The sequence below is a fragment of the Lissotriton helveticus genome, chromosome 5_1 (genome assembly GCF_964261635.1).
Source record: "Lissotriton helveticus chromosome 5_1, aLisHel1.1, whole genome shotgun sequence".
In the NCBI taxonomy this organism is placed as follows: domain Eukaryota; kingdom Metazoa; phylum Chordata; class Amphibia; order Caudata; family Salamandridae; genus Lissotriton; species Lissotriton helveticus.
In genome coordinates this window covers 39,495,535-39,520,500 of record NC_136065.1, presented here as the reverse complement: position 1 = coordinate 39,520,500, position 24,966 = coordinate 39,495,535, and the positions used below count along the sequence as shown (strand labels likewise).

The 24,966-nt window shown below is 39.4% G+C and overlaps 1 protein-coding gene across 1 annotated transcript in view; it reads left to right on the top strand.

Moving 5' to 3' along the window:
• The window catches only part of LOC144752371 (butyrophilin subfamily 3 member A3-like), a 400,845-nt gene that overhangs the window by 88,849 nt on the left and 287,030 nt on the right, over positions 1-24,966 (top strand). Inside the window, exons 5-10 of the mRNA XM_078640306.1 lie at positions 2,052-2,072; positions 8,234-8,254; positions 9,104-9,124; positions 9,211-9,231; positions 18,359-18,379; positions 18,466-18,486. Coding sequence (XP_078496432.1) covers positions 2,052-2,072; positions 8,234-8,254; positions 9,104-9,124; positions 9,211-9,231; positions 18,359-18,379; positions 18,466-18,486 — 126 coding nt within the window. The remainder of the gene's footprint in view (positions 1-2,051; positions 2,073-8,233; positions 8,255-9,103; positions 9,125-9,210; positions 9,232-18,358; positions 18,380-18,465; positions 18,487-24,966) is intronic.

Below are 24,966 nucleotides of genomic sequence, written 5' to 3'. Positions count from 1 at the left end.
TGGCGGCCAGGTAGGAGAAGGACCTTCCTCTTGTTGTGGCTCTTCGGATGCGGGGGACGGCGGCAAGGGCGTGGCTGGTTGATCGGAGCTGGCGTGTGGGAGCGTAGAAGTTGAGGCGGCTGTTGAGGTATCTCGGGCCTTGGTTGTGTAGGGCTTTGTGTGCGTGGGTGAGGAGCCGGAAGGAGATTCTCTTGTTGACCGGGAGCCAGTACAGGTCTCTCAGGTGTCCGGAGATGTGGCTGTGTCGGGGGATGTCGCTGAGGCATTCTGGATTCGCTGGAGTCTCTTCTGGAGCTTGGCGGTGGTTCTGGCGTAGAGGGCGTTGCCGTAGTCCAGTCGGCTGGTGACGAGGGCCTGGGTGACCGTCTTCCTGGTCTCGGTGGGGATTCACCGGAAGATGTTACGTAGCATGCGCAGGATATTGAAGCAGGACGAGGAGACGGCGTTGACTTGTCTGGTCATGGAGAGGGAGGGGTCCAGGATGAAGCCCATGTTGCTGCGTGGTCTGTCGGTTTGGGTGCGGTGCCCAGGGCGGGGGGCCACCAGGAGTCGTCCCAGGCGGAGGGCGAGGAGCCCAGGAGGAGGACTTCCGTCTTGTCTGAGTTTATGCTCTAATATCTTAAAATCCTGTAATTGCTTACAAAATAAAAAGTAGGATAAGATAACAATTGCAAGTAGTATACAATAGAATATCAGATATCAGATCATATATAGAGAGAGCCTTACAGGCATAGCTATAGAGGCAAATGTTAATCTCCTGTGTAGCTCAATCCTCAGTTGGAGACGACCCAGGGGGGAAATACATTACAGCTGGTCAGAGTTCATGTTCCATTCTCCTACATGCTTCTTATTCATTACAGGAACTAGCTAACTTGCTATTTTATAAATGAATTATAAGCATGTTGGGTGAATCAGCCTAGAATCTCAAGCACAAGTTACTATTTACTGCTTAAGCAAAGACAGTATAAATCTTAATAAAGCATAAGGCAGTTAGGATGATGAAGGCACAATAAAAATATTACAATTTTTCTTGCTGTTGTTCGCTGACCATGAATTGCATCGTTGAGTTTCTTTTGATAGTCTGTTTTAGTACCATTTATATTTTTTGTTCTAGGTTAGTAGTTTATTAAAAAATATTTGACAATATACTTCCTTCTTAGCGGCTTTGAATGTGATATTCAAAAATGAATAAGGTGTTAGAATTCCCCTGTGTCCCTGACCTCATCTTGTGGGATTTATTATTTCCCGAAAGTACTTATTATGACGAATTGCTCAGTGTTTTAAATATGAATTGCAGTCCAAAGGGATTTCTAATTCATGCTGGCACTTTGACTGAGTTCTTGCACCTGGAGGTGAGACATGAGAAGGACATGACTGTATGGCAGTGGAGAGGCCATGGTGAATGCTGCATCTCTGTAGACTGAGTGACATTTGTAATGATTTAGCCCTCACATACCTCTAGGATGGTATAATTTGAAACCCTAATCTGGCTTCTTCCTTTGGGTATTGCATAATGCTGCTGTGTTTATTAGCTGACTTGATGCCAAGTATTTCAGGATTTACATTTCAATCCAACTTTAAGTATAGCATTTCCTTCCTGCTCAAGTCAGCTCAAAAGCATCTTATAATGCCCAGATATATCAAACTTTTCCACTGGTTTTGCTTCATGCAATTGATGAAAAGCATCAACATTATTTTTCCATTATTTATTTCCTGTTAATATGAATGTAATTTGTATGCACCAATGCAAAGTTTTTACACAGCTAAAGAGTTGGTCACACAGTTGTTTATCATGTAATGTTCCAAATGCAGATTCAATTGTTCTGTTTAATTCAAATTGTCAAATGATGATTGTGTTGTGACATTTTCATCCTCATCATTTTTAACATTGTAATTATATTTTTTTGAATTGCTTGAATTTAAAGCATTACACTCTAGCACAGTTGTCAAAATATTCAAACGTGGAACATCTCTTGAATGGTTGCCTTTAAAAATTGGCAACAGTCTGTATTGAATCTCCACAAGTAACACATTTGTCGTTGCTATTTCAGACACTCTCCAGGTGGAAAAAGGTATGTGAAATCGCATTAAAACAAGGGTAAGGGCAAGCACAAATCCAGTCAAGGTAGAGGACTTCTGTTACACATCTTGTCTGAAGATTTTTACTTCCTGTCTTGCATCATTTGCTTTTTATGATGTTGGGAATTATATTGTGCTCTACAGAGGGGCTATGTTCTAGACTATGTCTCCTTTATACTAAAACAGAAGTGCACTACACAGTAAGAAAGCCAATTCCAAATCCACACAGCAGTAGAAAACACCAAAATTGTCACCAAGTCATTTCACTGCAATTAGACACTTCTACTCCATTTTCAAAATCTCTGGAAATGCTCATTATGAAATTCATAATCTATTATAGGCTATCTGAGCCGACATATCAAAAGAATGAATTTCCAAACAAATATTTGGTTTTAAACAAAATAGTTTTGAGGATTGATAGATTTTGGGTGAATCAGCCGAGAATCTCAGGCACAATTTATGATTTACTGCTTGAGCAAAGATAGTATAAATCTCAATAAAGCATAAAGCAGTTAGGATGATAAAGACACAATAAAAATGTTAGACTTTCTCTTGCTGTTTTCGATGTGCATAAGTTGCATCTTTGTATTTATTTTTAGATTCTGTTTTAGTACCATTCATATTTTATGATCTAGATTAGAAGTTTATCTATACTAAAATAATAAAGAGAGAGCCCAAACATTTGAGGCGGGTAATCTCAGGAAAAACAGCACCAATCACAACTCCCAATACAGCGTTGGAAAGGGCAGTTGCAGCAGAAGGACATAGGCTATGCAGACGCCCACCATATACATTTAAAAGGTAAAAGAACCGTGCCAGCAAAGTAGTCCCTTGTGGGCGTGTCTGCGTTGTGCTGTGGTCGGGTGCTGGGGGCGTGACAAACGCTGAGGGCATGTGGTACGTTCCACCCTTCATGCCAAGTCTCATATCGTGTGCTGTGGGCTTGTGCTGGGGGCGTGGGCATGTGCGGGGCGCAGGATTACGGAAAAAAAGCAAGCGTTGTGCCCAATATTTCATTGTTTTTTTCTTCCCAGGTACTGTACATTCCAGCTCCGGGTGTCCACCCTGCTCCCATTAAATACCCCTGCACCCCATAATCATAACCCACCCTTACTCCTTAAAATACCCCAACACCCTTAAACACTAACCCATCTTAACCCTATTAATATACCCTGTACCTCAAAACCCAAACCTATCGCTAAACCCTAAAAATACCCCTGTACCCCAAAAACCAAACCTAGCCCTGAACCCTATAAATACCCCTGTACCTCAAAACTCAAACCTTGCCCTGAACCCTAAAAATACCCCTGTACCCCAAAACCCAAACCTACCCCTGAACCCTAAAATACCCCTGTACCCCAAAACCCAAACCTAGCCCTGAACCCTTAAAATACCCCTGTACCCCAAAACCCAAACCTACCCCTGAACCACAAAAATACCCCTGTACCTCAAAACCCAAACTTTGCCCTGAACCATAAAAATAACACTGTACTGGAAAAAAAACCTACCCTTGAACCCTAAAATACCCCTGCACCCCGAAACCCAAACCTTGCCCTGAACCCTAAAAATACCCCTGTACCCCAAAACCCAAACCTACCCCTGAACCCTAAAAATACCCCTGTACTCCAAAACTCAAACCTAGCTCTGAACCTTAAAAATACCCCTGTACCCCAAAACACATACCTATCCCTAAACCCTAAAACTACCCCTGTATCCCATAACCCAAAACTATATCCGAACCCTTAAAATACCCAAACACCCCAAAACATATACCTCCGTAGCCCAAAACATATACCCCTATACCCATACTTACCTTATCCAAACATTTAAAAAAAACATGTTTTTACCATTCATGCATTTACAAAGAATTTTGTTGTAAATGTATGCGTGTTAAAAGCATATAAAATGTAATGCTATGCGTTATAATGGCATTGCGGAGTCATGGTACTTTCGTTATGAAAGTATGCGGAGTGATGGTATGCGGAAAGAAAGTTGTGAAATATTGTGTGTTTACCCTCCCCCGGTAAGTACATTGGTGGCACGGCGACCCACATCTCCAGCAACATACTCATATTTTTTCACCACAGATTTGAAAAATGCACAGGTCTCTCTCATTGATGGCCAGCACTGACATACACTTTTAGACACACCTCCCACCACAAGTTCTAGAATTGCGAACTTTAGAGCTGGGGAGCTACGTTCGAATCTCGGCATCAGCTCAACGTCCTGTGATTCCAGGCAAATCGCTTTGTCTCCCCGTGCCTACTACAAATGAATGTGTTCTTCTGTAATGTAAATTGTGCTCATGCCATGTTGTCGAGTTCGCGCTATATAATATTGCAAGGAAAATTAAAGTAGGGAAACTCGAGTTCACATACTACTGAACACGCACTCTTATCTGCATCAGCAGTGTACTGTGAATCGGAGCGTTTCACAGGCCTGTCACAGATAAGAAATGCTGTGAAAACGAAATCCTACAAAACAACATACTACTGGCCGGCAGCAATTCATACACGGACAACGTTGGGACGAGCTGCTGGTTTTAAATATTTTAAAATATATTTCCTATTCTTAGGGACTTTCAATGTGATACTCATAAATTAATCAGGTATTAGAGTTCCACTGTGTCCCTGACCTCATCTTGTGGGATTTATTATTCAGAGAAAGTACTTATTATGAAGAATTAGTCAGTGTTCTATATATGAATTGCATTCCAAAGGGATTTCTAATTCATGCTGGCACTTTGACTGAGTTCTTGTACCTTGAGGTGAGACATGAGAAGGATGTGACTTTATGGCAGAGAAGAGGCCATGGAGAATGCTGCATCTCTGGAGACTGAGTGACATATGTAAGGATTTGGCACTCACATACCTCTAGGATGGTATAATTTGAAACCCTAATCTGGCTTCTTCCTTTGGGTATTGCATAATGCTGCTGTGTTTCTTAGCTGACTTGATGGCAAGTATTTTAGGATTTACATTTCAATCCAACTTTAAGTATAGCACTTCCTTCATGCTCAAGTCAGCTCAATAGCATCTTATGCCCAGATTTATCAAACTTTTTGTTAGAAACGGGACCCCCGGCCGGCCAATGCTCACGCCAAGGTCAGTCAGGGATCGCCATTTCTAAGTCAGGGCAAGGGAGTTACACACCAAGATAAACCCTGCTCACCCTCTAGGTAACGTGACGCGAGCAGCAAGGCTAATCTCGGAGGAGATGTGTAAAGCGTTTGCGCGCGCACCCCAGCGACAACACCCTAGGCCCACCACAAAGGAAGCTCCACACAAGGTTATATCAAAAATAGCCTTTGTATTATAATAATAAAAACACATTAGATAAGACACACACTTTACAATGTGCCAACAGGCACGGGCAAGATTTACAAGGGATTATGTACAGGACAGGGCCACCTGGACCACTGTCAGGAGTATGCACTTTTTAGAAATAATACTTGTAGGTATAACACTTGGCACATAAACATATGATGACTGTAGCACAAAAATAGTATATGTAGCACACAACCAGGACTTCCTGGTAAAGGGTAAATACCTCCTACGCAACCCTAAACACTGTAGGAAAATCACGCAGGGAACTAGGACCTTATCATCAGGACCTATGGAAGGAAAACCATCACCTAAGCAAGTCACTTTTAGCAAAGGTAATAACATAAACAATCCTCTAAGCAGGTCACTTTTAGAAAAGGGGATAAAACATAAATAACATGGCACATGAGGTATTAAAACACATTCAGAGGTGCAGGTAGAACATTTGCGCAGGAATCAAATAAGCAGTAAATCATAAATTGCGCAGGGTGCATGTAGCACAATACTAGAACTGTCCCCCAGGCCAACTGGCCTCGCAAGGGTTGAAATGCCCTGAGTCTCAATGTCAGGGAGGCTGCGCAGGCAGCACAGAACACAAGCCTAAACGTAGCAACTGTCCACTAAGTGCTGGACAGTTGTAAATACAGATGGGCAACGTTGGAGCCTCTGGGGCTCAAGAACACAATGGGGCAAAACACAGAGTGGGAGCCACGGGGCTCTGACCACACTCGTGTCCCCGAAGAGCCTCTCTGGGCTCGCAAAGAAAATAGGCACTAAAGAGCTTCAGTGCTCTAAACAATAATGAAATGCCCCCAGAGCCTCTCTGGACTCTTAAAGTAACTGGGGCCCAAGAGCCTTTCAGGGCTTGAAGAATAATGGCGCCTTGATGAGCCTCTGTGGCTTTAAACAACAACTGTCCCTCAAGAGCCCCTCTCAGGGCTCTACGAACAACTGCGGGCGTGGGGAGCCTCGGGGCTCTAAAACGGGAATGCCCGGAGCCTCTCAGGCTCGTAAATACTACTGCCCAAGTACCGTAGGAGTCCTGCTCGGGCTCGACACAAAGATATGCCTCTCGAGCCTCTTGGCTCCAACAAAGAAATGCCGCAGACGTTGGAGCGGCCCTCTGTCAACTGGGGCTGCTCGAAGGATCAGGAGAACCCGCCCCCGCACTCGCCGGGGCTTCACTGGTGCTGCGGGGGGCGGGGAAACACTGCTGGCTCACCTCTTTGGCTGCGCGGGGCTCCCCTCCTCACGGGAGCCTCGGGGACACGGCCGGCTGCTTCTCTCTTCGCTGCTCGGCTGCGGGGGCGGGACTTCCGGTTCGCCTCTCCCGGCCCGCGCTGCAATTGGCCAGTCGGCCCAGCACTTCCGGGTCGCACTAGGCAGCGGCCCGGCAACAGTTGTCGGTGCCCCTGGGCTGCGGCGGTGATCACGGGCAACGTCGGGTGGGCACCGGCTACCAATTAAAATATAAAGCGAGGTGGGCACTCGCTCGAGCAGGCAAAGCGCTAGTAAGCGCTCGGGGGCAGAACCATCAGCGCGCCCAGCGCTATAATCAAAATAAAGCGCTCCTAGCGCTGGGGACAAGGATAGAGCGCTTCCAGGCGCTCCAAGCAAAAAGTCAAGCTCCAGCAGGGTCTGGAGGCAGGCAGGGGGGCAAGGCTGGGCCCAGAGCCAGCTCACTGAGTCTCCAGGCAGGGAGACAGTCCAAGTGGCGGTCCTCCTGGCCCCAGCAGCAGCAACAGCCCCCTCTGGCAGGATCGGAAAAGAGAACAATTTCTGTGGGGACACAGCCCCATTTTTATACAGAGAAATCCTTTGTTTTGAGGTGCAGGGTGGGGGAAACCAGTTGCAGCTGGTTTGGGAGTACCCTTGATGGCCCAACCGCCCATTTCTTTCAATGGGGAGGCTAGGGTCGTTAGACACACCACAGGGGGGCGGAGCCAGCATTGTGTGGGGAAAAACCCAGCCTATCCAGGACCCAGGTGCACTCCTCCCACACATCACTCATGCTGATCTCACACTCACCACCGGGCAGACCCATCCAGACTTCCCGGAGCCTGGCATGCCAGCCAGCTCCAGCCAATCACGCTCCAGCACCCTCACTGCACACATACATCAATGTCCAGAAGTAGCACTTCCCTTCTAGACACACACAAGCCGCACATACCATCGCGCAGCATTCATTCTCACGAGTTCACACATACCAAACTCGAGCCTGCACTCCCCACACATCAGGAACTGACATGGACACCCACATTCCCCATGCATTCCTATGGGAGGGCAGGCCAGCCATACTACACGCATGCACTTTCACTCTGGGACACAGGGAAAAAGTGCGCCAAGACCCAAAAATCACTAACACTGGGTCACAAATAAAAGCAAAAGGATTAGGGGTGGACCTGCCCTAAGGCCCAAGTCCAACACTTTTCCACTGTTTTTGCTTCATGAAAATTATGCAAAGCATCAAAATTATATTTCCGTTATTTATTCCTGTTAATATGAAGATAATTTTTAGGCACCAATACAAAGTTTTTACACAGCTGAAGAGTTGGTCACACAGTTGTTTTTCATGTAATGTTCCAAATGCAGATTCAATTGTTCTGTTTAATTCAAATTGTCAGATGATGATTGTGTTGTGACATTTTCAACCTCATAATTATTAACATTGTTCTTATATTTTTGTGAATTGCTTGAATTTAGAGCATTGCACTCTAGCACAGTTGGAATAACATTTAAACGTGAAACATCTCTTGAATGGTTGCCTTTGAAATTTGTCAACAGTCTGTATTGAATCTCCACAAGTAACACATTTGTCGTTGCTATTTCAGACGCTCTCCAGAAGGAAAAAGGTATGTGAAATCGCATTAAAACAAGGGTAAGGGCAAGCACAAATCCAGTCAAGGTAGAGAACTTCAGTTACACATCTTGTCTAAAGATTGTTACTTCCTGTCTTGCATCATTTGCTTTTCATGATATTGGGAACTCTATTTTGCTCTACAGAGGGGCTATGTTCTAGACTATGTCTCCTTTAGACTAAAACAGAAGTGCACTACACAGTAAGAAAGGCAATTCCCAATCCACAGAGCAGTAGAAAACACCAAGATTGTCACCAAGTGATTTCACTGCAATTAGACACTTCTATTCCATTTTCAAGATCTCCAGAAATGCTGATTATGAAATTCATAATCTATTTTAGCCTATCTGAGCAGACATATCAAAAGAATGAATTTCCAAATAATTCTTTGGTTTTAAACAAAATAGTTTTGAGGTTTGAAAGATTTCAACATATTGTATATTAGATATTTTTTAAGACATTTATAATCTGCAATAAACGTATTACTTTTCAAAGACCCCTGACCAGAATAGTGCGAGGCAACTAAAGGTGTCATATACTTTTAAAAGTTATCGAAATGATTGAGGGATTTTTTTTTTACCGTATAATGAATGTGAATGTGATGGGTCAGTTTGAAATGCATAAACTATCTTTGACTATGCGAAACAATATATAATATGGATATATGATATTTCAGACATTTTCCAAAAAGTAGTTGGAACACTTGGAAACACATTCCAGTTAGTTAGTACTACCCTCTGTCTGTTGTCCTTAATCTGGTTACTTTCACCATCAGGCAATGTAGAAATAAATTGCACCTACTCAAAACAATATTAACCTTTACTTCTCTATATTTATCTGATAGGTGATTTAATTCAAGCAAGAGGTATGTATTTAAATTGAGCAATAATAAATTAATTTTATAAAAAGCTAAATCTAGTGAGTTCATAATGAATGTTTTTGTGTACACAGACAATCTCCAAAAAGAAAAAGGTGAGTGCTATAATTTACCTTTTATTATAGAAGCATTGGATGAATTATGATCTCTTCCAGTGGCATTTTACTGCCACTGTACAGAGTAAATCCTCCATCCCATTTCAAGCCTGGAAACTTTTTTGTGGCATTGTAATCAGGAACTTTACTAGTTTGTTGTCTAAAGTGCTCAAAGTTTGAAATACTTCTTCCTTGATTCTCTGACTCTAGAATATTGCCTAGAAATATATTAACAGTTTATGAAATCAGAACTGAAATTTAAGACTCGTTTTTGAGAGTTCAAAGAATACAAAATACATTTTTATTGTTTTCTTGCTTAAGATCATACCAAAAGAAAAGCGCACCAATGTTATATTGTTTTCCTCTCCAGTCTTTACAAAATTGAGATGTATTGACCTCACTTTATGTGTTCCACAGTTTTCTTGTGAAAGCTTCCAATCCCTTCTTTTGATTATGTAAACACTTCCTCTTTGTGAATATATTTTTCTTTTGCAATCTGAATTGGTTTGAGCCCTGTCTGTCTTAGAAATGCATTGCCTATATATCTAAAATAAGCATTTCAATAACCTAGTAAACTTGGCATTTATCAGGCTTGTTGTACAAGACCTTCTTCCTAGTCACCTAAAGCATATACGAGGAGAACAAAAGGAGCTGTAATTTACAGTGTGGAGATAATGGAAATTATTAAAAGTGATTATAAACTGCCAAATGCTCCACCCTGTCAATCTTGTCCTACCCTCTGATTTAGAAGTGATTCCCATAGTTGAAAACCTTGGTCTAGTGCCTGCCGGTCATTGGGTCATCCTGTCATAGTTAGCCATATTTAGAGAGTAACTGCATTTAGAAAATGTTTCTTCTCAGAAGATTCATGCGAGACATCACAGTCCACAAAACGTAAATCCACTCATAGCTCAGTACATAGAGTAACAACTCCATAATTCTTATAGACAGTTATTTTTATTTAACAAACTTCACCTTCTGGAGGTATTTATTTAAATCATAACATTCTCATGAGCAGGTTAAATAAATTAATTACCTCTCTGTAGAGTACTCTATCGTCAGTTTAACAATCACTCAGGAGATGCACTGAAGAATTAGGATGTTTTTCCAATTAGGAACAGTAGCCATCCACCAGGGAAGCCAAGGCCATTTCAATTGATGAGTTATGAGGCTTTTATGCCACATATCAACCCAATAAATTAAGAGATGCATAGACAGTGTTTTAAGTATTTAATTCTTTAAATGTCCAAACAGAAAGGATAATAACCAACATTGAGCATTGATGGCTATTGCAGAGTTGTCAATGACACTCCCAGTAATTAAAAATACACAAGGATAGTCGTACATTGCTTAATGTGTGTGCTGTATGGAGACAAGGAACATATATCTAGAAGTAACAATCTGTCAGCAGTTCCAAAGCTCAAGCTCTGTAATGTTCAAATCATAAAAGTACAACCTTATCCATAGGACTGTAAACATGCGCAGTGTGAGAACCCATCATGACAAACAAGTAGAACCAACCCTCTTCTAAGGTGCAAGGAATGAGTTTGTCTGGCCAAGGCCTGCCCAAGAGGTGAGAGTTACTGCTCCTGAATCCCTTTCCAACTTTGAAAACACTTTTTATTTACCTACAGGCTTCCTGCATTGATAGCTAAGAGGTCCATCAGGAGCTGCCCAGTGGCTTAAAGGTGTTAGCGGATGTGTCAGGAACACTATGACAATTCACGTTCAGACTTTTCTATTTTAAATCATTTTGTCCTTTCAGACTCTAGGAATTCCACTTTTGGGCATTTTCCAATCTTTGCTATTTCTTTTATAGAATGTGTGATGTTATAAAGGTGTTTAGGAATACTAGAAATGTCAGCACCATAAGTACCTGCTATCCAGGAATGTCTATGAATGTTAACTATATTCATTCTCTTATTTTTTTTATAAGTTTTCATTGTTGTTGCAAGAGAAAGTTTAAACACAAACATTACAAATGCATTGCGAAAATAATTATAGATCGTTCCGCCATAACTAAAACAGAGGAAAACAGTACATAATTAAAAAAAATAAAAATAAAAGACAGAGCATTTGAAAAGACAAATGTAAATTAAACTGGTCTAAAAAATTACATGAGTCCAATCAGATAAACATTCCCCAAATCTTTTCGCTTCTTAGCAATGACCTACATCCTCTTAAATTGTCAATTGCAATTTCCATTGTGTGAATTTCACTGACCAAAGCCCACCATTCCATAACATGTGGAGGCTGAGCAGCGATCCAAGACCTAGCTACAACCATCCTTGCACAGACGTATAGTATAGTTATCAAATCTTTGTGTAGGCTGGTGGTATCCTGTATATCTAGTAGAATCAAATGAGCGGAAAGCGGCGGGGATACAATTTGTTTCGTCCTTAAAGCCTCGGTAATTCCTTCCCAAAATAGAGCAAGTGCAGGACAAAAAAAAAGCATATGCTCTATGCCAGCCGCTTCCAAATTACATTTAGGGCACTTAGTACGCTCATTAGTTTGATTACCTAGTAAACAGCTAGAGATTCTTTGGGGAGTGTAGTATAATTGGCAGATGGTTCTATATAATTGTAGCCTTAAGTTTGAGGAATGGACTACTCTATTAATTTGACAAAGAGACGCAGAGATCTGATTAGCACTAATGTTGATTCCCAATCTGTTAGACCATTTAGCTGCCATTTTGCCACAATCCTCACTCTTGCCTAGAATTAAATAACTATAGCTCTCACTTATGAGTGATTTAGTACGATCTGAGTACAAACATTTCAATAAGTCTGAGTCCCTGACTTCAGCAATGTTCATTTTCCGAACTAGGAAATCCCTTATTTGAATATATTTGAAGTACATACCATCATGTAAATTATACAAGAGCTTCAATGTGGTAAATCCGAATAAACCATCAGACCCATAAAGATCTCCCAGAGTGTTAATGCCGTGGCCTGCCCAAACATTCCCCGCTCCATCTGAAAAAATTCCAGGCAATCCTGGATTTCCCCATATTTGTAATTCAGAATTAATGAAAGATATCTTATCCAAAATCATGATTTGATTCCAGATCTATATAATGTGTTTTGCAGTCTTGAACTTTACTCGTTTAAAGTAATTCGGATCACAGACACGCAGCAGAAATTGCTTACAATCTAATCCCAACATAAATTGATGAAAGAATAGCGGGCTTTCATTTTTAATAAGACTACGTATTCTACGGAAGAAAGTTGCAAAAAAATATAATCTGAAATCTGGAAAATTTAAACCTCCTTTTTCAATAGGCAATTTCAAAAGCTTAATCGATCTACGTGCCTTTTAATATCCCCCTACAAATCAACCACAAATACCTTCTAATCTAAAAAAAAAAGAATTTAAGGTTGCAATGGAATAGCTCTAAATAAATAGAGAAATTTAGGCACAATTTTCATTTTGATCAGATTAATGCGCCCTGTCAAGCTAAGTTGTATCTTATGCCAGTTTTTTAAGTATAACGTTACTTCCTTTAACAACGAGTCGTAATTCAGTGTTAGAATTTCCTCAATGTTCGCAGTCAGTTTTATTCCTAAATAAACAGCATTTGAGCATAAACCAAGAACATGCACCACCGGTTTGTAATTGGCAATTACTCGAGTTTTGCTTGGATTTAGTTTATAGCCTGAAATGTTCCCGAATTGTTTTGCTTCCTCAATAATCACAGGAATAGCCTTAGCTACATCAGTGGTAAAAATTGCAATATCATCCGCAAAGGCGGTTATTTTTAGACTATTCCCGCCATGTTGTATAGGGATGATATCATTTTGAGCCACCAATGCGTTTAGAAAGGGCTCCATAAAGAGGGCGAACAGCAAGGGTGACAGAGGACACCCTTGCCTTGTTCCCCTCTCTATCGGAAAGTTAGAAGAATCAGTACCTACATAGCTAATCTTAGCCATTGGTTGATCATAAAGTGAACAAATCCATCCCAAATATTGCCCATGCATACCATAAGCCCTTAGTACTGCCCATAAATATTCCCACCCCACCCGGTCAAATGTTTTTTCAGCGTCGAGCATGACCATTCCGAGTGGGGTAAGATTAGTTGAAGCTACATCAAACCCAGTAATAGCCATGTTGATGTGGGCAGTAGTGTCTCTCCCTATTACAAACCCATGCTGTTGACTACTAACCAATTCGGGCATAAGAGGACCTTGCCTATTGGCCAACATTTTTGCAAAGGCTTTTGCGTCTGAGTTTATCAGCAAAATCGGTCTGTAAGACCCACATTCTTAAGGCGGTTTATTTTTTTTAAGAAAAAATATAATTTTCGCAGTTTTCCATGACATAGGGGCCTTTCCTGTTTCTCCAATAAAATCTATTACTAACTTAAAAAGGGGCAATAATTCCTGGAAAAATGTCTTATGAAGTTCTATGGGTAACAAATCATCCCCAGCCGCCTTACCCGAGGGCAGGGAGAGAATAGCAGTTTTTATTTCAGTGAGTGTTATCTTTGAATTCAATTGTCTAATTGCTTCATTATCCTGTTGGTTAGGCAAATGTGAATTAAGGTACTGAAAGATATTCTCCTTAGTGGGGTTATTTTCTGAAGTATATAAATTGTGGTAGTATTTAACAAATTGATCTAATATCTGATCAGCCTTATTATACATGAGAAGGTCAGATCCCTGGATTGTTTTAATATTGGTTCTATCTTTCTTGTAGGCCACTTTATAAGCTAACACTTTGCCTATTCTGTCTCCCCCTTCATATTGTGACAGTTGGTATTTATGAATTTTTGCACTATATCTCTCCCTTAACGTCCTCTTAGCTTCCGATTGCAACTTTACTAGCTCAAATCTTAGTTCCTCTATATTTGATTTTCCTTGTGTAAGAGCCTCTATTAATTGCTGCTCCACCAATAAAATATTAGAAGTTAAAAGGCTTTGTTTCTTTCCTACTCTCTGAGTTCTTTTTTAGTACATATTGTTGGGCCAAACCTCTTATGCTGCATTTACAGGCATCCCAAACGGAAATTATTGAAGCGGAGTTTAAGTTAATTTCAATGAATTCTTTGAAGTGTTCTTTTAATTGCTAAATAAACGATGCATCTGTAAATAAATATCTAGGAAATGTAAATTGCCTGACCATTTGTTTCTTATCAGAGATGTTAAATTCTAACATAATGGGGTTGTGGTTCGATGTTATTCTCGGGCAAAGTTCTATATTACATTTTCCCAAAATTTGATTTGATGCCCAGATCATATCTATCCTTGAGCATACTTTGTGGGATGCTGAATAGTACATGAAACCTGCTATATTAGGATGTTTGGAAGCCAGACTTCCTTCAAACTATGGAGCCGACTTAGTTCTAATATAGCGGCCCTAACTTTGCGCATCCTTAACGATGTACCTTGCGTAGGGGATTCTGTCTCATAATTCATTACGCAGTTGAAATCCCCCACGATGAGCAATTCACCCTCCCATTCCAATAATTCTGTGTTTAGCTGGTCGTACATCATGGGATCGTCAATATTAGGCCTGTATAATAAACAAAATACATAATTCTTATGTTCGAGTTTAACTTGAATAATAGCCCATCTACCCCTTTGGTCCACTGCAGTTCTAATGATTTCCATCGCTAAATGTTTCTGTTGCAGTATTGCCACCCCCCGAATAGAAGCACTGAGAGTCGAACAAACAATAAGCTCATAACCTAATTGTCCAAGGAGTTTTCTGTCCTGAAACCTAATATGAGTTTCTGAAATTAACACTAAATGAGGTTTAGACATATTTAATTCTTCCTGCACAAGTCTCCTTTTATGTTTGCTATTGAGACCACATATAGCCCCAAACAATCGCACAGCTTAATGTGCACAGTTGCAAAAAGTTTACTGATTTTTTCAACACTCATCCATTTTAAACCGTAGTTTTCAAATTCATCATGCTTATTCTTCAATTTTAATTCGAGTCCACACGCAAAAGTGTAAATGCGGTTTCCGAGTTTTTACTGATCAATCCATGTCTATCCAGACTTTAAGAAAGAGCAGGACTAAAGCATCAATTCATTTCAGGCAGCGTTTATTCAACAAATACCCAATGCATTTCGGGCACAACGCCCTTCTTCGGGGGTGTCTGTAAACAAATAAAAATGACATCTATCACAAAAATGCATTATCCACTTTCATGTTAACATTACCAACTGCTAACCAATATAATAGAGATCTTGCACAATTCCAAAAGTTATACATTACAAAAGCTTCATCCCATGCGTCTATGTGTTACGAGGGTCCCTGAATCACAAGCGGATTTATTAGTTTACTCCTGACCTGTGTGAAACCTTGTCACATTCCCATTGTACCAACAGTCAAAACCACTACATTACCCAATTCCTTAAATTCAATTCGACGAGCAGCTGAAACCTCCCCATCACCCGGTCCCTTACGTCCTGAGTTCTCACATTGCCTTTCAAATATTCCCTTACAATGACTCACTAGTGTGCCCTTTCGAAACCGCTGTATATGCAAAAGCCCTCTACATGCATTCTCTTCATCAATAATAAACCTTGTTCAGAGCGCCGAAGCTTGTTTCTCGTTTTACTTACATTCAGTGATTTATCAAACAGTATTAGCTTCTCTCTGTTCCCATCCCTCCACTTTTAGTGCTTTACCCACCAGACCGTGCCTTTGCAATGTGCGCCACTCATCACGCATCCTGCCCCCCCTTTTACAGTGCAGTTTATTAAATGCCCTACACCAGGATTGCACCCACAGATGAAGATAAAGAACACAGAAGATATGATGGAAACAAAATACGAGTCTGCACGCCAGTAACAGCAACGTGGTTCATTAAAGACAGTGACAGAGACGCTCGAGGATTGTATTTTAGATAAACATGACATTGAACATTCACACTTTATAATGTTAAGCACTATTTGGTATATTCAGCTACATTACCGGTAATTGCACTGAACGGTTTAAAATCATTTGCGTTGTATTATGGGCGCGTTAGTGTTTCACGAACAAAATTCTACCAGTGACACAGGGAGGGCGGGAAAGTTTGACTGTGAGCCTAATTGGGAAGTTGAAACCAGGTGTTTATAAGAGAGGGTTTCAGGGAGGGAGCTCAATGGGAAACTTGGACGGAAGAAGATTGCACGGCTTTTAAATAACATGAAGGCAGGTACGTGATGAGTGGCGCACATTGCAAAGGCACGGTCTGGTGGGTAAAGCACTAAAAGTGGAGGGATGGGAACAGAGAGAAGCTAATACTGTTTGATAAATCACTGAATGTAAGTAAAACGAGAAACAAGCTTCGGCGCTCTGAACAAGGTTTATTATTGATGAAGAGAATGCATGTAGAGGGCTTTTGCATATACAGCGGTTTCGAAAGGGCACACTAGTGAGTCATTGTAAGGGAATATTTGAAAGGCAATGTGAGAACTCAGGACGTAAGGGACCGGGTGATGGGGAGGTTTCAGCTGCTCGTCGAATTGAATTTAAGGAATTGGGTAATGTAGTGGTTTTGACTGTTGGTACAATGGGAATGTGACAAGGTTTCACACAGGTCAGGAGTAAACTAATAAATCCGCTTGTGATTCAGGGACCCTCGTAACACATAGACGCATGGGATGAAGCTTTTGTAATGTATAACTTTTGGAATTGTGCAAGATCTCTATTATATTGGTTAGCAGTTGGTAATGTTAACATGAAAGTGGATAATGCATTTTTGTGATAGATGTCATTTTTATTTGTTTACAGACACCCCCGAAGAAGGGCGTTGTGCCCGAAATGCATTGGGTATTTGTTGAATAAACGCTGCCTGAAATGAATTGATGCTTTAGTCCTGCTCTTTCTTAAAGTCTGGATAGACATGGATTGATCAGTAAAAACTCGGAAACCGCATTTACACTTTTGCGTGTGGACTCGAATTAAAATTGAAGAATAAGCATGATGAATTTGAAAACTACGGTTTAAAATGGATGAGTGTTGAAAAAATCAGTAAACTTTTTGCAACTGTGCACATTAAGCTGTGCGATTGTTTGGGGCTATATGTAGTCCCCTCTACAGTGAAGTTGTTAACTTTCGTGCCATTAGGGCATGGCACAAGACTCAATCAGCACGCAAACTCTGAATATAAGGTATACATTTGAGAAATGGACTATACAGGTGTGCATCCTGCCCCCCCTTTTACATTGCTATTGAGACCAGCCACATTCCAAACTAAACATCGAAACATCTCTTGTGATTAGTACATTTAGCTCTCCTCTGTGTACAGAACCTAAAAAAAGAATACTTCATTTTATTTCTACTAGCAATCTCTTCATCTTGCAACAAGTTTCCCCCCCTTAGATTCCCACCCAGCACAAACAACCCCACCCCTAACTCAATCCACCCACCCTCTAGTCCCTGTGGAGAGAACACCCCTCTATACCTTGCTGCCGTTACTATATTCATTCTCAATAATAAATAAGTTGGCACATTTCCTGCCATTCTTGTCTTGTTCAATTCTTGCTTTAAAATCTTAGAATCCTGTAATTGCTTACAAAATAAAAAGTAGGATAACATAAACAATGCAAGTAGTATACAATAGAATATCAGATATCAAATCATAGATAGAGAGAGCCTTCCAGATATAGCTATAGAGGCAAATGTTAATCCTGTGTGTAGTTCAATCTTCAGTTGGAGGCGACAGAGCGGGGAAATACTTTACAGCTGGTCAGTGTTTATGTTCCTTTCTCCTACATGCTTCTTATTCATGACAGGAAATAGCTAACTTTCTACTGTATAAATAAAGCATGTTGGGGGAATCAGCCTAGAATCTCATGCGCAACTTGATGTCATATACTGTAAAAAGTTATCGAAATGATTAAGGGATATTTTTTTTAACGTATAATGAATGTGAATGTGATAGGTCAGTTTGAAATGCATAAACTATCTTTGACTATGCGAAACTATATATCTTATGGATATATGATATTTCAGACATTTTCCAAAAAGTAGTTGGCCACTTGGAAACTCCTTCCAGATAGCTAGTACTAGCCTCTGTCTGTTGTCCTTAATCTGGTTACTTTCACCATCAGGCAATGTAGAAATAAATTGCACGTACTCAAAACAATATTAACCTTTACTTCTCTATATTTATCTGATAGGTGATTTAATTAAAGCAAGAGGTATGTATTTAAATTGAGCAATAATAAATACATTTTATGAAAAATAAAATTCAGTGAGTTCATAATAAATGTTTTTGTGTACACAGACAATCTCCAAAAAGAAAAAGGTGAGTGCTATAAATTACCTTCTAATATAGACGCATTGGATGAATTATGATCTCTTCCAGTGGCATTTTGCTGCCAATGTACAGAGTAAATCCTCTATCCCAGTTTAAGCCTGGAAACTGTTTTTGTGGCATTGTAATCAGGAACTTTACTGGTTTGTTGTCTAAAGTTCTCAAAGTTTGAAATACTTCTTCCTTGATACTCTGACTCTGGAATATTGCCTAGAAATATATTAACAGTTTAAGAAATCAGAACTGAAATTTAAGATTTGGTTATGAGAGCTCAAAGAATACAAAATACATTTTTATTGTTTTCTTGCTTAAGATCATAGCAAAAGAAAAGAGTACCAATATTATATTGTTTTCCTCTCCAGTCTTTACAACATTGAGATGTATTGACCTTACTTTATGTGTTCTACAGTTTTCTTATGAAAGCTTCAAATCCCGTCTTTTGATTATGTAAGACACTTCCTCTTTGTGAATATATTTTCCATTTTCCGTCTGAATTGGTCTGAGGACTGTCTGTCTTAAATATGCATTGCCTATATATATATAACATAAGCATTTCCATAACCTAGTACACTTGGCATTCATGAGGCTTGTTGTACAAGACTTTCTTCCTGGTCACCTACAGTATGTACGAGGAAAACACCGGGAGCTGTAATTTACAATGTGGAGATAATGGAAACTATTAAAAATTATTATAAACTGGCAAATGCACCACCCTGTCAATTGTGTCCTACCCTCTGACTTAGAAGTGATTCCCATGGTTGAGTACCTTTGTCTAGTGCCTGCCTGTCTTTGGGCCATCCTGTCATAGTTAGCGATATTTAGAGAATAGCTGCATTTAGAAAATGTTTCTTCTCAGAAGATTCATGTGAGACATCACAGTCCGCAAAATGTAAATCCACTCATAGCTCAGTACATAGAGTAACAACTCCATATGTCTTACAGACAGTTATTTTTATTTTACATACTTCAACTTCTGGAGGTATTTATTTAAATCCTAAAATTCTCATGAGCAGGTTAAATAAATAATTACCTCTCTGTAGAGTACTCTATCTTCAGTTCAACAATCAGTCAGGAGATGCACTGAAGAATTAGGATGTTTTTCAAATTAGGAACAGTAGCCATCCACCAGGGAAGCCAAGGCCATTGCAATTGATGAGTTATGAGGCTTTTATGCCACATATCAACCCAATAAAATAAGAGATAGATAGAGATTGTTTTAAGTATTTAATTCTTTAAATGTCCAAACCGAAAGGATAATAACCAACATTGAGCATTGATGACCATTACAGAGTTGTCAATGACACTTCCAGTAATTAAAAATACACAAGTATAGTCGTACATTGCTTCGCGTGTGTGCTGTATGGAGACAAGGAACCTAAATCTAGAAGTAACAATGTGTTAGCAGTGCCAAAGCTCACGCTCTGTAATGTTCAAATTATCAAAGTACAACTTTATCTATAGGACTGTAAACATGCGCAGTGTGAGAATCCATTATGACAAACAAGTAGAACCAACCCTCTTCTAAGGTGCAAGGAATGAGTTTGTCTGGCCAAGCACAGCCCAAGAGGTAAAAGTCACTGCTCCAGAATCCGGTTCCAACTTTGAAAACTCTTTTTCTTTACCTCCAGGCTTCCTGCAGTGATAGCTAATAAGTCCATCAGGTGCTGCCCAGTGGCTTAAAGGTGTTAGAGGATGTGTCAGGAACACTATGTCTATTCACGTTCAGACGTTTCTATTTTAAATCATTTTGTCCTTTCAGACTCTAGGAATTCAACTTTTGGGCATTTTCCAATCTTTGCTATTTCCTTTATAGAGTGTGTGATGTTATAAAGCTGTTGTTTAGGAATACTAGAAATGTCAGTACCATAGGTACCTGCTACCCAGGAATGTCTATGATTGTTGACTGTATTCTATCTCTATGATAAATGAATTGGCACATTTCCTGCCATTCTTGTCTTGTTCAATTCTTGTTTTAAAATCTTAAAATCCTGTAATTGCTTACAAAATAAAAAGTAGGATAAGATAAAAAATGCAAGTAGTATACAAGAGAATATCAGATATCATATCATAAATAGAGAGAGCCTTCCAGACATAGCAATAGGGGCAAATGTTAATCCAGTGTGTGGTTCAATCCTCAGTTGGAGGCAACAGAGGGGGGAAATACATTACAGCTGGTCAGTGTTTATGTTCCTTTCTCCTACATGCTTCTAATTCATGACAGGAAATAGCTAACTTGCTATTTTATAAATAAATCATAAGCATGCTGGGTGAATCAGCTTAGAATCTCAGGCACAATTTACTATCTACTGCTTAAGCAAAGATAGTATAAATCTCAATAAAGCATAAGGCAGTTATTATTATAGGCACTTGTTAAGTGCGCAGCTACCCCAACGGGGTGTTCCGGCACTGTAGAAGACACTGAGGAGATCAGGAGCATCAGGCTGGTCTAGTCCGGCCGGCTAAATAGCCAGGTGTTAAGGGCTTTAGGAAACAGAGGTTCCGTCTGAATATGCCGTAGGTGCGTGGGGAGTTTGTTCCAGCATTTAGTGGCACCCACCTCAAAGGATTTTCCACCGGATCTTGCTTTTTTAAATCTGGGTGTGATCAATTGGCATTGGGTGTTAGACCGTAGTGATCTGGACTGAGCATAGGGGCGGAGTCTTCTTCTGAGATAGGCGGGCCCCAGCCCCTTGCCCGCCCGATACGCCAGTGTTAGAACCTTGAATTCAAATCGCTTAGCGATGGGAAGCCAATGAAGTTGGCTCAGAGAGGGTGAAATATGTTGTCTGAGTGGGGTACCACAGATTAAACGGGCAGCAGCGTTTTGTACTATCTGTAGTCTGCGAATCAATCCTAGGGAGAGGGTGAGATATAACCCACTTGTGTAGTCCAAATGGGAAGTTATTAAGGCATGGACTACTGTATAGCGTGTGGCATCCGGCAGGTAGTTGATACATTTCCTGATGGTTTTTATTTTCCCAAAACAAGTTGCTCCAACAGATTGGACCTGGGCTCCGAAGCATAGCTGACTGTCCCAGGATGATAAAGACATAATACAAATGTTAGAATTTTTCTTGCTGTTTTTGATGTGCATAAATTGCATCTTTGCATTTATTTTTAGATTCTGTTTCAGTACCATTCATATTTTACGATTTAGGTTAGACGTTTATTATAAATATTTTAAAATATATTTCCTATTCTTAGTGGCTTTGAATGTGATATTCATAAGTGAATCACGTATTAGAGTTCCACTGTGTCCCTGACCTTATCTTGTGGGATTTAATATTCCCAGAAAGGACTTATGAAGAATTAGTGTTTTATATATGAATTGCATTCAGAAGGGATTTCTAATTCATGCTGGCACTTTGACTGAGTTCTTGCACCTGGAGGTGAGACATGAGAAGGATGTGACCCTATGGCAGAGGAGAGGCCATTGAGAATGCTGCATCTCTGGAGACTGAGTGACTTGTGTAATGATTTGGCCCTCATACACCTCTAGGATGGTATAATTTGAAACCCTAATCTGGCTTCTTCCTTTGGGTATTTCATAATGCTGCTGTGTTTATTAGCTGACTTGATGCCAATTATTTCAGGATTTACTTTTCAATCCAACTTTAAGCATATCATTTCCTTCCTCCTCAAGTCAGCTCATTAGCATCTTAGGCCCAGATTTATCAAACTTTTCGACTGTTTTTGCTTCACGAAAATGATGCAAAGCATCAAAATTATATTTCTGTTATTTATTCTTGTTAATATGAAGATCATTTTTATGCACCAATGCAAAGTTTTTACACAGCTGAAGAGTTGGCCACACAGTTGTTTTTCATGTAATGTTCCAAATGCAGATTTAATTGTTCTGTTTAATTCATATTGTCAGATGATGATTGTGTTGTGACATTTTCATCCTCATAATTTTTAACATTGTTCTTATATTTTTGTGAATTGCTTGAATTTAGAGCATTACACTCTAGCACAGTTGTCAAAATATTCAAACGTGGAACATCTCTTGAATGTTTGCCTTTAAAAATTGGCAACAGTCTGTATTGAATCTCCACAAGTAACACATTTATCGTTGCTATTTCAGACACTCTCCAGAAGGAAAAAGGTATGTGAAATCGCATTAAACAAGGGTAAGGGCAAGCACAAATCCAGTCAAGTTTGAGTACTTCAGTTACACATTTTGTCTGAAAATTGTTACTTCCTGTCTTGCATCATTTGCTTTTCATGATGTTGGGAACTAAATTTGGCTCTACAGAGGGGCTATCTTCTAGACTATGTCTCCTTTATACTAAAACAGAAGTGCACTACACAGTAATAAAGTCAATTCCCAATCCACACAGCAGTAGAAAACACCAAGATTGTCATCAAGTGATTTCACTGCAATTAGACACTTTTTTCAAAATCTCCAGAAATGCTCATTATGAAATTCATAATCTATTATAGGCTATCTGAGCAGGCATATCCAAAGAATGAATTTCCAAATAATTCTTTGGTTTTAAACAAAATAGTTCTTAGGTTTGAAAGATTTCAACATATTGTATATTAGATATTTTTTAAGACATTTATAATCTGCAATAAACGTATTACTTTTCAAAGACCCCTAACCAGCTTAGTGCTAGGCAACTTGATGTCATATACTTTAAAAAAGTTTTTGAAATGATTGAGGGATATTTGTTTTAACGTATAATGAATGTGAATGTGATAGGTCAGTTTGAAATGCATGAACTATCTTTGACTATGCGAAACAATATATCTTATGGATATATGATATTTCAGTCATTTTCCAAAAAGTAGTTGGAACACTTGGAAACACCTTCCAGATAGCTAGTACTAGCCACTGTCTGTAGTCCTTAATCTGGTTACTTTCACCATCAGGCAATATAAAAATAAATTGCACGTACTCAAAACAATATTAACCTTTACTTCTCTATATTTATCTGATAGGTGATTTAATTAAAGCAAGAGGTATGTATTTAAATTGAGCAATAATAATTACATTTTATGAAAAATAAAATTCAGTGAGTTCATAATACATGGTTTTGTGTACACAGACAATCTCCAAATAGAAAAAGGTGAGTGCTATAAATTACCTTCTAATATAGACGCATTGGATGAATTATGATCTCTTCCAGTGGCATTTTGCTGCCAATGTACAGAGTAAATCCTCTATCCCAGTTTAAGCCTGGAAACGGTTTTTGTGGCATTGTAATCAGGAACTTTACTGGTTTGTTGTCTAAAGTTCTCAAAGTTTGAAATACTTCTTCCTTGATACTCTGACTCTGGAATATTTCCTAGAAATATATAAACAGTTTAAGAAATCAGAACTGAAATTTAAGATTCGGTTATGAGAGTTCAAAGAATAAAAAATACATTTTTATTGTTTTCTTGCTTAAGATCATAGCAAAAGAAAAGGGTACCAATAATATGTTGTTTTCCTCTCCAGTCTTTACAACATTGAGATGTATTGACCTCACTTTATGTGTTCTACAGTTTTCTTATGAAAGCTTCCAATCCCGTCTTTTGATTATGTAAGACACTTTCTCTTTGTGAATATATTTTCCATTTTCCATCTGAATTGGTCCGAGGACTGTCTGTATTAAATATGCATTGCCTATATATATAAAATAAGCATTTCCATAACCTAGTAAACTTGGCATTCATGAGGCTTGTTGTACAAGTCTTTCTTCCTGGTCACCTACAGTATGTACGAGGAAAACACCGGGAGCTGTAATTTACAATGTGGAGATAATGGAAACTATTAAAAATTATTATAAACTGGGAAAATGCACCACCCTGTCAATCGTGTCCTACCCTCTGACTTAAAAGTGATTCCCACTGTTGAGAACCTTTGTCTAGTGCCTGCCTGTCTTTGGGCCATCCTGTCTTAGTTAGCCATATTTAGAGAATAGCTGCATTTAGAAAATGTTTCTTCTCAGAAGATTCATGCGAGACATCACAGTCCGCAAAACGTAAATCCACTCATAGCTCAGTACATAGAGTAACAACTCCATATGTCTTACAGACAGTTATTTTTTATTTTACAAACTTCAACTTCTGGAGGTATTTATTTAAATCCTAAAATTCTCATGAGCAGGTTAAATAAATAATTACCTCTCTGTAGAGTACTTTATCTTCAGTTTAACAATCAGTCAGGAGATGCACTGAAGAATTAGGATGTTTTTCAAATTAGGAACAGTAGCCATCCACCAGGGAAGCCAAGGCCATTGCAATTGATGAGTTATGAGGCTTTTATGCCACATATCAACCCAATAAAATAAGAGATGCATAGAAATTGTTTTAAGTATTTAATTCTTTAAATGTCCAAACCGAAAGTATAATAACCAACATTGAGCATTGATGATCATTACAGAGTTGTCAATGACACTTCCAGTAATTAAAAATACACACGTATTGTCGTACATTGCTTCGCGTGTGCTGTATGGAGACAAGTAACCTATATCTAGAAGGAAC